This window comes from Hemicordylus capensis, chromosome 1 (genome assembly GCF_027244095.1).
Source record: "Hemicordylus capensis ecotype Gifberg chromosome 1, rHemCap1.1.pri, whole genome shotgun sequence".
NCBI lineage: Eukaryota > Metazoa > Chordata > Lepidosauria > Squamata > Cordylidae > Hemicordylus > Hemicordylus capensis.
Window position 1 is genome coordinate 387,480,606 of NC_069657.1, and position 12,281 is coordinate 387,492,886.

Consider the following 12,281-nt stretch of genomic DNA (forward strand, 5'->3'; position numbering starts at 1 on the left):
AACAGAAGTGCCTGTCTAATTCTCTACTATGCATTGTAGCATCACTATTACATAAGTTTTAAAAATAAATGGAGAATCTGACTTTTCCCAGATATTCTGAAAATAATTAAAGGACATACAGAGTAAACTGTGTCACTGCTTGGAATATATTCTAGTCTTTCAGAAAGACAGTTAAAATGAGAGAAAGAGAGCAAGAAACTCCCAGTGGGCCTTAATACTAAGGATTTCACACTGATTCAAAGACAAACTCACCATTAATAGCCATATTATTAAGACATCACATTTAACTCACTTATCCCAAGAAGCAAAGTAAGAGCAAATGAATACAATCCTAGCTCATAAGCTTCAGCTCAGTATTCACTAGCCCTGATTCTCTGTACATAGTGCCAAACTGAATATGTGTAGAGTGACTTATATTAATTTCTTTTAAAAAAAATTTAACCTGTAGCTCTTTCGGGGGGCTTCCTAAAGGCCGGAGGGGGGTCTGCAAAGGTTCTTCCTCCCCCCTCCCCCGCCTCTTAATTCACCACCACAGCCGGTCCCAGGCTCAGTTCTTTAGCCTCTGTCCCTGACAAGCTCAGTTCAGGCACAGGCATATGCTGAGTATCTTCTGCCATGAAGATAGATGCAAAGAACTCATTTAGCTTCTCTGCAAACTCAATTTCCTCCTTCATAATTCCTTTCATTCCCTCATCATCTAATGGTCCAACTGCCTCCTAGCAGATTTCCTGCTTCTGATGTACTTAAAGAAGTTTAAAGAAGTTTGTTATTCCCCTTGATGCATTTAGCTAAATGTTCCTCAAACTCTCTTTTTGCCTCTCTTATCTCCTTGCATTTCTTTGAGGTCATTCACACAATCAAAAACTGTGTTCTACCCGGGTTTGGGAGCTCTGTGTGCTCCCAGTATTCGGTTGTGTGGAAGCAAGGTAGGAGGAAAACCTGAGTAGAAGTGATTGTATGGAAGCAAAGTAGGAGGAAAAGCTACCCAGATTTCCCTCCTATCTTGCTTCCACACAATAACTTCTACCCAGGTTTTCCTCTAAACTTGCTTCCACAAAACCAAAAACTGGGAGCACACACAGCTCCCAAACCCGGGTAGAATACAGTTTTTGATTGTGTGGATGACCTCTTTGTGTTCTTTTCTGTTCTCTTCATTTGGGGAGGCCTTCCAATTTCTAAAAGAAGTCTTTTCCCCCTCGACTTCACTTGTTAGCCATGCTGGCATCCTCCTGGATTTGGTGGTACCTTTCCACCTTTTGATATGCATTTTAACTGGGCTTCTAGTATTGTGGTTTTGGGTAAACCCCATGCATTCTGAAGTGACTCTCTTGATTTCCCCTTTCAGCTTTCTTTTCACCAAGCTCCTCATTTCTGAGACATCTCCTCTTCTAAAATTCAAAGTGTCAGTGTTAGACTTCCTTATTGATTCTCTCCTCGTATGTATGCTGAATTTGATCACAACTATGGTCAGTGTCCCCTAAAGGTTCCATGACACTGAGATCTCACACCAGGACCTAGGCACCACACCTTCTCTTATGGCCAACTGTTCTAGGGCACAGTCATTCAGTGTATCTAGAAATTTGACCTCTTTGTCATTACTTGACTGTGAATTTACCCAGTCTATATGTGGATAATTGAAGTCACCTGTTATTACAGCTCTGTCTCTCTTTGATGGCTCCCTGATTTCCTTCTGCAACTCTCAGTCACTATCATCATTTTGATCAGGAGGGTGATAGCACATCCTTTCTAGCACATTTCCTTTTAGGCCTTGTATTGTCACCCAGTTTCTGTGGAGGACCCTGGTCCTCCTAGGTTTTCTAGATTATTAGATTCTATCCCTTCTTTAATATACAGTGCTGCTACTCCACCTGCAATTTTCCCCTCCATTCTTTCTATAGAATTTATAGAAAGAGCCTTTGGGTGGATAGGATGGTATAGAAATGTAATTCTCTCTCTCTCTCTCTCTCTCTCTCTCTCTCTCTCTCTCTCTCTCTCTCTCAGAATAACCATGACCCACCATGCAGGTCTTGTGGTAGCAAGCATGACTTGTCCCCTTAGCTAAGCAGGGTCCACCCTGGTTGCATATGAATGGGAGACTTGATGTGTGAGCACTGTAAGACATTCCCCTTAGGGGATGGAGCCTCTCTGGGAAGAGCAGAAAATTCCAAATTCCTTCCTTGGCATCTCCAAGATAAGGCTGAGAGAGATTTCTGCCTGCAACCTTGGAGAAGCCGCTGCCCATCTGTGTAGACAATACTGAACTAGATGGACCTATGGTATGACTCAATATATGGCAGCTTCCTATGTTCCCATTATGCCCACTATATCTATGTTTTCATTAGCAACCAAGCACTCCAGCTCGTCTATCTTGGCTCAGAGGCTTCTGGCATTGGCATATGCAACAACTAAATATACAACCTATAGGCTGAATCTCTTACCTGGTATGTGTGCTATCTTTTTTTGCTTTTTTCGGCCATTTGATCTCTTTGACCAGCTAGCACATCCTTCTGTCTGCTTTTTATCTGGTTCTGCTCCGTCCTCTTCTGACTTATCTGAAGCATTTATACCCTTGCACCATTAGGGATGGCATTTCCTAAACCGGATATTGCCCAGCTCCTGTCGGTCATCCCCCAGGCATCATTTTTAAAGCTGATCTGTGACCTTTTAAGCACCAGCAGGCTGGTTCCATCTGGTTCAAGTGGAACCCGTCCCTTTTGTACAGGCTCATCTTGTCCTAAAATGTATCCCAGTGCCTGACAAATCTAAACCTCTCCTCCCGGCACCACCGTCTCATCCACACATTGAGACCCCCTCAGCTCTGCCTGTCTCGCTGACTCTTCATGTGAAACAGGTAGTATTTCTGAAAATGCTACCTTGGGAGTCCTAGACTTCAATATACTACCTAGCAGCCTAGAACCCAGAACCTCCCGACTACATTTTCCAACATCATTGTTGCTGATATGCACAACAGCTGACTCCTCCCCAGCACTCAGCCTATCTAGACACCGCATGATGTCCGCAACCGTTGCACCAGGCAGCCAAGTCACCATGCAATCTACACACAGGTCACAAACCCATCTCTCTATACTCCTAATGATTGAATTGCCCACTACTAGGAGGCCCCCACCCCCCGGAGGAGTATCCCCTGTGCAAGAGGATATGGGCTCATCATTCAGGGAAGGGGTCACTTCTAAGGTAGATTTCCCTCTTTCTCAGAATAATGTCCTCCTTCCCCTAGACCTTCAGTCTCCCTGATAGCATAAGAGCCTGGGACTGTGATGCTTCTATCACATCTCTTGAGGTCTCGTCCACATGACTCTCTGACTCTCTGAGTTTCTCCAGATCTGCCACCTTGGTTTTGAGGGAACAAACTTGTTCCCTGAGAGCCAGGAGCTACTTGCATCAAACACACACCCACAACTTCTTCCCAATGAACAAATAATCATACATGCAACACTCTGTGCAATACACTGGGAAGCGCCCCCTCCCCTGCTGGATCTCTATCTTCATAACTGGTTTTGTTGGCTGTTTAGAATATTTGGCAATTGTTTATTTGAAAGTTAGGTCTTCACTGTAGTTATCAGCTAATCAACAGTTTAAACTTTCTTTCCCAAGAATATGAAAAAGGGTTAGTATTTACCTTCTCTTTCCACTGAGCTGTAATCAAGGGGGCTCCCCCGCACACTTTCACGCTAAACTCCTGTGACCCTGTTTGCTAATTCCTGTTCACTAAGCTCTGTTTGCTGAGGCTCCTGGCCATTGCCTCTTATATAGAGAGTAGGCTTCAAACTGAGGCAAACAGTCTCAACAGGAATGTGGCCCCTCCCTCCAGGTGTGACTCACCTCAGCCCTAACTAGATTCTTCCGCTGTCTCTCTCTAGGCAAGGGAGAAACAAAACCTGAAAGCCACACAGCCCCCTTGGGGCCCTCTGATGGATGTGGGCCCCTGCTTATGCCTGACCCACCCACCCAATACCGGCCCTAAACGCTATCCCTAGAAAGGTTCAAATCACCTTCAGTGCTTTTCATCAGCATAGTACCCAGAACTCTATTTTTCCAAAACCACAATAGCTAAAAGTTGCAGTTGTACAAAAAATCTATATATTATCCCATATATTAAAAATCTGTGCTTCATTACACAATAGTTGCACAAAAATACATGTTTGTTTTCATCCCAGAATTGTGCTATATTGATGTAAATTTATTTTCATTTGTTTTAAATTTTGATATACACATACCAGGAATACCAAAATAATCAGTAGTCTCTCTCTTCTTTCTTTGCTACAGTTTTTGCGATATAGTTGTGAAATTTGCTGTCCGTACATTTGGTGTCACTGAAAGGTAATTGCCAATTGCCTTAGCTAAATATTCTACTTCAAATAGCAATTTTAAAAAATGCATTGCTTTGGAAACCAAATTAAACAAGGAAACCAGTGTGAAAAGCAACAAAAGAAGGGCTTATCTTGAGGTAGCTATTCTGGGACCATTCAGGGAAGAGCACCTGCATGCTTGCATGCAGAAGGTTCCAAGTTGGAACTTGGCATCTCCAAGATAGGGCTGAGAGAGACTCCTGCCTGCAACCTTGGAGAAGCTGCTGCCTGTCTGTATTGAGAACACTGAGCTAGGTGGACCAATGGTCTGACTTGGTATAAGGCAGTTTCCTATATCCCTATATATACTTTTTATTTAATGTTTTTGTTGTACAGCTGCACACTTCTGGTTTACTGCATTTCTGGCTTTCTGACCTTCTGTGGCATTTCCCCACCCCCACCACATACTTCTCTGAAACTCCCATTGAGTTTGGAGCTTGGATTGAAAGAAATCAAGTGTCTCCTTGTTCTCTGGACTCGGTTGCTGCTGTCTAAATAAATTATAATTATAGTTATAAATTAAATAAATTACTTCCGGATAATTGCTTTCCTTCTGCCTGATCACCCCCCTCTGATGACTTGGCTGCAATCCTTTACACCAGAGATTCTCAACGTTGGGTCCCCAGATGTTATTGGACTTCAACTCCCATAATCCCCAACCAAAGGCCACTGGGGCTGGGGATTATGGGAGTTGAAGTCCAATAACATCTGGGGACCCAACGTTGAGAACCCCTGCTTTACACCCTTTCCTGGTAATATCTCCCATTGACGTTAATGGGATTTACTTCTGAGTAAACAATAGGCCTGTGCACCAGCAGAAATATCAGATCATTGCTGATGTGATAATGATAGAACCTCCATAACACTATCGTTATTGGTATCGGGTCGACTGACCCACTGATCTTTATCAGAAGCCAGCTTGGAGAGACTTTGTCTCCAAGCCAGCTCCAGATTTGGATTTAAAGGATTGCTTCCTGAGAGATTACCCTCAATTTCAGAGGTGCAGTCCTTAAAAACCAGCCCTGAGTCGACTTGGAAAGAAAGTCTATCCAAGCAGGGTGGCTGGATACCCCCTCCCCCACCAAAAAAAACCCACCAGAGTTGGTAGCTGGGGGGGGGACATGGTCATCCCTCTCTTTGGTGGCCCCTTGGCATGAAGGAGACAATTAAGAAAACAGGGAGGGGTGGAGCTGTGGGACCCAGGTTCTTTGAACCCATCTGCTCAGTTATAGCTAAGGGTGTGCACAAAACCGGGTTGTTCAGTTCAAGTCTGGACCAGACTCGAACCAGTCTGGGCATACTTGGTTTTGGCACCCTCTAACACCCCCCCACACACACACACACACAAACACACAATTTGGTTTGGGGGGTGGGGGTGGTTCATGAGTTGTTGTTTTTTAAGGTGTGTGTTTTTTTTAGTTTACTCACTGCCACCTAGTCCGGGGGCTTAGATTTGGCTGCGGGGGAGAGGGGTCTCCAGAAATTTCCCCTCCCCTCCGCCAGCCTCCATTTATGTACAAATTGCCCAGTGGTCTTCGGCTCATTCTGTGCCTCCCACATATCACCATTTAAACAAATAACCACTCTTCTACTGGTTGTGCTATGGCAATCCACACCTTTTCCTTCTTGCACAAATGTTTGCAATGCACGTTAGAGAAAAAGGTGTTAGAGAAAAACTGTATTGAAAAACACTCTTTTTAATGAACTGGGTGGTTAATCGTGGACAAAAACTCTGGGAGGGGCTATACATCATCTGAACCCCAGCAACATTGCCCATAGGAATCAGCAAAGATGATGGAATATATCAGCTTCTGGAAAGACCCTAAATTTACCTCAGGCTCTTGAAAATTTCTCTGGAATTCTCATCTATTTTGCTACCTCAATAACAGCCAGTGATATTGTCACATCCTCTAAATACTGAACACTTTCTAGAAGCAAGGGATGGTAGTTATTGGACATAAGAACAGCCCTGCTGGATCAGGCCCAAGGCCCATCTAGTCCAGTATCCTGTTTCACACAGCGGCCCACCAGATGCCGCTGGAAGCCTACTGGCAGGAGTTGACTCTCTCCCCAGTGTCCCCATGTTCCTTTCCAGCTGTTTCCACTCAAGCTATGGTTCCATAAAAAATGCTCCCCTGGTGCCAGAAACCTCAGGTACAGCACAAAGTTGACTGCACTGGGAGTGCTTGCCTTCATGATGCACCAGGGTCAGTACACATTTATCAGAATTGTATATTTTAACACACAGGCCTACTTGCAACACTTTTACAACTGAAAGAAAGATTAGGTATAATCATGGGAGTGGGGGAGCATTTTTGAATAATTGTATAGAAGCCTGTCAAGTCTTACCACTGCCTTCTATACATTCATTCATTCATTCATTCATTCGATTTCTATATCGCCCTTCCAAAAATTGCTCAGAGCGGTTTACACAGAGAAATAATACATAAATAAGATAGATCCCTGTCCCCAAAGGGTTCACAATCTAAAAAGAAACAGTCACTGGAGATACTGTGCTGGGGGTGGATAGGGCTAGTTACTCTCCCCCTGCTAAATAAAAAGAACCACCACGTTAAAAGGTGCCTCTTTGCCAAGTTAGCAGGGGATATATGGTGCAAGCACACTACGAATGCAATCAAATGCACACTTATCTGGGAGTAAGTTTCACTGAAATCAGTGAGACTTATTATTGAGTCAACATGGATAGGATCAGTCTGCATGGTTATTGTTGTTTTTAATGATTTGCTGCCTCAGATAAATAATCCATCTTAAGATTTGTTGCAACGTACGTATTGGTTCTTCACCTATAGATGCCATGTCAGCCACAAATATTAATTACTTTTGTCTTTTTTCCCCCCAGAACAAGTTTTCTCAGGATTGCTGGTTGGTCTGTCTTGTTAGTAACCTTTATTTTGGGATGGCTTGTCTGCAGTTACTTCAGATATACAAAGATATTTCAGAAACTCAGTTACGTTGATCCTCTGCAGTCCTTTCAGGGGGTTCATGGACCTCTTTCTTCATCAGAGGCAGCACATTAATAACATCTATCTTGTAAACAGGTTTTAAGAAATAGTGTAATATTTTCACTTAATTTCAGATTTAAAAAAAATAGATCTAAGACAAATTTTCCATAAAAACATTTCCATGAGAATTTCAAAACCCATTCTACTATTGTATCTGGGAGATACTACAAAATAATTCCTGAGCCAATTATTCCTGAGGATTGTAATTGGGTAATTTATGCTGTATTTGGGGGCAGATGTTTGCATGCAGTAGTTTCTTCCTTCTGGCTTCCTCCATTATTCTCGTCCTGCCCTCAGAAGTCTTTTAACAGTAACACTAGTACGGGGGATAGACATCTACAGTAATAGGGACAATTGTGGGTACTTGTGCACTACTAGCTTCTAGGTGCTTTTGCAAAGTTGCTACAAGCCGGGGACCTGGGTGGACTGGGGAGAGAAAATGATAGCCCATTTGACAGATACACCTAAGACCACTGAAATCTATGGTCTTAGTCACACCTAACATTGCCTAATATGGATTGCATGACAAAATTTTTATAGCACACAATATACATTTCTAGGACTTCATGTCAGAATTTAAAGTCAGTACTAATATTTGTTTTGATCTATTGTGTTATGGAACTCAAACAGTATACAATATAGTTTATTATCTACTGTATAGAGATCTACTTAAAATCTACTTGCTCTTACTACTTCTAAAAAGAATTTCCCTGTAAAAACTTCAGGATAATCCAATTGCTTGTACAATTAAAAATTATTTCTAGCAGTTTCCTTCATAATTTTAATGTTACATGTAAATGTATAAAGTATGTTCTGCCCATTGCAATTTTGTAATAGATTCTGTAATGTAGCTGAGAAATGAGAAATAAAAAATAAAACATGATATTATACTGTTAGTATAGTTTCACAATATGATTGTGATAATGTATTTATGTAGAAGATAATTGTGTTGCCTACGAGAATGTGAGTATTGTGAAATGTTTTTAAAGTAGGAAAGGATAGGTTTGGAGAATGTTCACACAAGGATTGTTTTATTTCATTCTTAAAACTACCCCAGTCCATCTGTATAATCAGATCCATGCCAACATGGTTCTGGTCACAGGCAATTCTTTGGTGATTGTCTTTGTCTTTGTGCTTTTCTTGCATCAATTGTTTTTCTTTTTGTTGTTGTTTGTGAAATGATCCTAATTAGCACCTCTCTCCCAATAGCAACAAACATCCTTTTTGACTAGGATCCAGTAGAAAAGAGGGTGACAAAAGGTCTTTCCCCCCATTTTTTCCTTCTCCTGTTACAGTTAAGCCCCAAGTACTGAGGAAATGAGATGTGGGAGAGGGGAAAGCAAGTTTCACTGCTTAGAGCATTCAGCCATTGAGTTGAGGAGAAACAGAAGTCTAGAGAAAGATTCTATACAAAATTTTGGGGAATTTATAGAAATTCCACTGTGGAACTGTATATCCCAGCATAACACTGGAGGAATCAAGTTAGAGGGGTTATTGGCTCTCTCTGGTTGAAGAACAATATGCCAGAAAGCAACTTAGTTGGAGGGAAGTTTAATGGGTTTAATGGCTGGGTAACACTTTCCTGACACCCTAAAGTATTTTTGTACCTACAAAATGCAAGCATATTATTTAGCATTATGAGAAAGAGAAACAAGCTAAGCCACACCTAGTTTACATAATAGTTCAAATCTAGGTTTAATGGCAGGAAGAGGCAGTGCACCATGGCAAGAAGAGCAAGAGATGGGTAGCAGGTATAGGGAGTGACTGCTTGTTCTCATTGCGGCAGGCCACCCTTAATCTTGTTGTCAGCCCACCACAGCACTATAATGGCATTGTTGCATGTGGTGACATCTCAGGCCATAAACCATCTTGGCATGGGATCACACAATCTCGCTAATGTCAGTTACCCACATTAAACTGAGATTTGAACAATTGTGAACCAGGCCCTAGTTATAAAAGCACATAATGATTTGTTGTGCACTGTGATCAAGAACCCTGCACCAAGGGCAATTCAGATCACCTTTGTCCTTTAACTGTCCATTGATTAGCTCCTGTGTCACTTTCTGTTCCTGTGGCATTTCCTCATATGTTTCTTTTTCTTTTTCTTTGTTTCAATAGGAAGATATTTTTTCTAATTTAATTTAATTTAATTTAATTTAATTTAATTTAATTAATTAATTATATTTCTATATCACCCAAAACTTGCATCTCTGGGGGGTTTACAATTAAAATCATTTAAAACATTAAATCAATTAACAATTAAAATCATTTAGAAGATTAAAAACATTTAAAACCCAGTATTAAAATTATTTAAAACTATAAATCTAATTAAAAGCCTGGGTGAATAAGTGTGTCTTCAGTGCCTTTTTAAAAGTTGCCAGAGATGGGGAGGCTCCTGTTTCAACAGGGAGCGCATTCCAAAGTCCAGGGGCTGTAATGGAGAAGGCCTGTTTCCAGGTAGCCACCAGATGAGTTGGCAGCAGCCACAGGCAAACCTCTCCAGATGATCTTAGCGGCCGGTGGGACTCATGGCGAAGAAGACGTTCTCTTAAATACTCAGGGCCTAAGCTGTTGAGGGCTTTATAGGTATTGACCAGCACCTAGTATTTTGCCCGGAAACTTATCGATAGCCAGTGCAATTCCTTCAACACGGGAGTAATATGGTCTCTCCTAGATGACCCAGAGACCAACCTGGCCGCTGCATTCTGAACCAACTGCAGTTTCTGGAATACGTACAAAGGCAGCCCCACATAGAGTGCATTGCAGTAATCCAGCCTAGAGCTTACTACCAGATGTTCCACTGTTTTGAGGTCATTCATCTCAAGAAACGGACACAGCTGGCCTATCAGCCAAAGCTGATAAAAAGCATCTCTGGCCACCGCCTCAACCTGGGACACCAGGGAGAGGTTTGGATCCAGAAGCACCCTCAGACTGTATACCTGTTCCTTCTGGGGGAGCGTGACTCCATCCAGAACTGGCAGATCAAAACCATCTCTCAAGTTTCGACCCCACACAATAAGTACCTCCATCTTATCTGGATTCAGCCTCCGTTTGTTATCCTTCATCCAGCCCATTACTGCTTTCAGGCAGGCGTTTAGGGAGGTTATGCCTTCTCCTGATGATGTTGACATGGAGAAAAAGATTTGGGTGTCATCAGCATATTGATAACACCCTGCACCAAATCCCCTGATGATCTCTCCCAGTGGTTTCATGTAGATGTTAAACAACATTGGAGACAATACGGAGGACGGCATACGATAGTTCAGATTTGGAAGAACAGCAGTCTTCAAAAGACACCATCTGGAATCTGCCCATGAGGTAGGAGTGGAACCATTGCCAAGTACTGCCTCCCTCCCCCAATCCCCTCAAATGTTCCAAAAGGATACTATGGTCAATAGTACTGAAAAACATTGAGAGATCCAAAGGGACCAACAGAGCCACACTCCCTCTGTCAGTTCCCAACTGGAGATCATCCATCAGGCCGACCAAGGCAGTCTCCACCCCATAGCCTGCCCAAAAGCCAGTTTGAAATGGGTTTAGATAATCAGTTTCCTCCAAGACCGCCTGGAGCTGGGAGATAGCATTATTTTGGTATAAAAATGAACAGAAAAGTATAGTTCAAGGAAACGAGTAATTAAAATGCCATCCAGGGACAGGAACTGATACTGCGGTAATTAAGAGAGGCTATGCAAGTGCCATTCAAGAGACTATTAATCACAAATCCACTAGTCATAATCAACAGGAAGCAGTAACATGAGCAGGAAACATCTAACATTGAAAAGGACCTTTGCTGAAGGGGACTTGCTTGTGAGTAAACACAAAAGAATCACGACCATGTGGAAGAGCATTGCTAGATAATAGTGCTATAATAACTGCTGTATGAAACCTCTGCTTTAATTTCACTTCCAGCTAATTGCAGAAAATCAGTGCTTTAGTTGCACTAAAGGGCTCTAACAAGAGTTACAGTTGCAGTATGCCCTGGGAACTCCCATTATCTATTATACATATATTAACGGAGACAAAATCCCTACTGAATCCCAATAAACCAGAGCTTAGTTGTGAGGTGATACACCTGTGTCTGGGCACTTCAGACTGTTCTATAGTTGCTAGCTTAACATTTTGTAAGACTCGCCTCAATGTTTTCTAGAAGGTTTAGGACATGGCCTGAGAGCAAATGAGAGAGCCACCTTGGTAAAATTAAACAGGCCTGGAGCTAGTTAGTGCTTCAGTGAGTGACCACTAGTAACCTCATTCGTGCTGCCTTGAGTTCCTTGATGGAAGAAAGGCAGAATGCAAATACAAACACAATTGTAAATTGTTAGTCTTTAATCAGATGCAATAGATCTGTGTGTATGGTACCTGTGCCTTGATGTGTACTTTTAGTTCTTGCTTGCGTGACAACTAGAGTCTGTGTCATGTTGATCTGTGTTGGCCTATGGATAAATTGCCTTATGGCAGGGGATTTGCAAGCACTAGGATAGCTGTACTTGCCTAACTAGAATGTTTTGCGTAGACTTTTGTACTTTAACAGTTAGGCTCCACTCACTGCCAGATTCTTACTTAGATACCAAATTTTTGTTTTGCAAGAACTGGCAACCTTAGACTATAGGTGGGGACTCATGGGACTATATACCTCCATAAAAACTACTTCCCAACATACCTCAAAAAGAGCACAATATTGAAATATTGTTCTCCTAACAGCTAGTTTTTCACATGTAGTGCCCCCCCCTCCACTTGGCATGAGTATCTAGTCATGCGTTACAGCCGTGACATGAATTTATAACTTCACTCAGAATTGGCCAAGTTCTTAAACTGGAATTGAAAGTTTAACGCGAAAGCAAACGCGAAACCCAAGTCACGCGAACTTTTCACTTAAAGTACAACGCCC

At 42.2% G+C, this 12,281-nt stretch overlaps 1 protein-coding gene across 5 annotated transcripts in view; it reads left to right on the forward strand.

Moving 5' to 3' along the window:
- Window positions 1–8,276, forward strand: part of CATSPERE (catsper channel auxiliary subunit epsilon) — a 129,714-nt gene extending 121,438 nt beyond the window's left edge. For all 5 annotated transcript variants that reach the window (XM_053301908.1, XM_053301918.1, XM_053301926.1 and 2 more), the window contains 2 exons: window positions 4,288–4,341; window positions 7,231–8,276. In XM_053301908.1, coding sequence (XP_053157883.1) covers window positions 4,288–4,341; window positions 7,231–7,408 — 232 coding nt within the window. In that variant the 3' untranslated portion in view covers window positions 7,409–8,276. The remainder of the gene's footprint in view (window positions 1–4,287; window positions 4,342–7,230) is intronic.
- The last annotated feature ends 4,005 nt before the right edge of the window (window positions 8,277–12,281 follow it).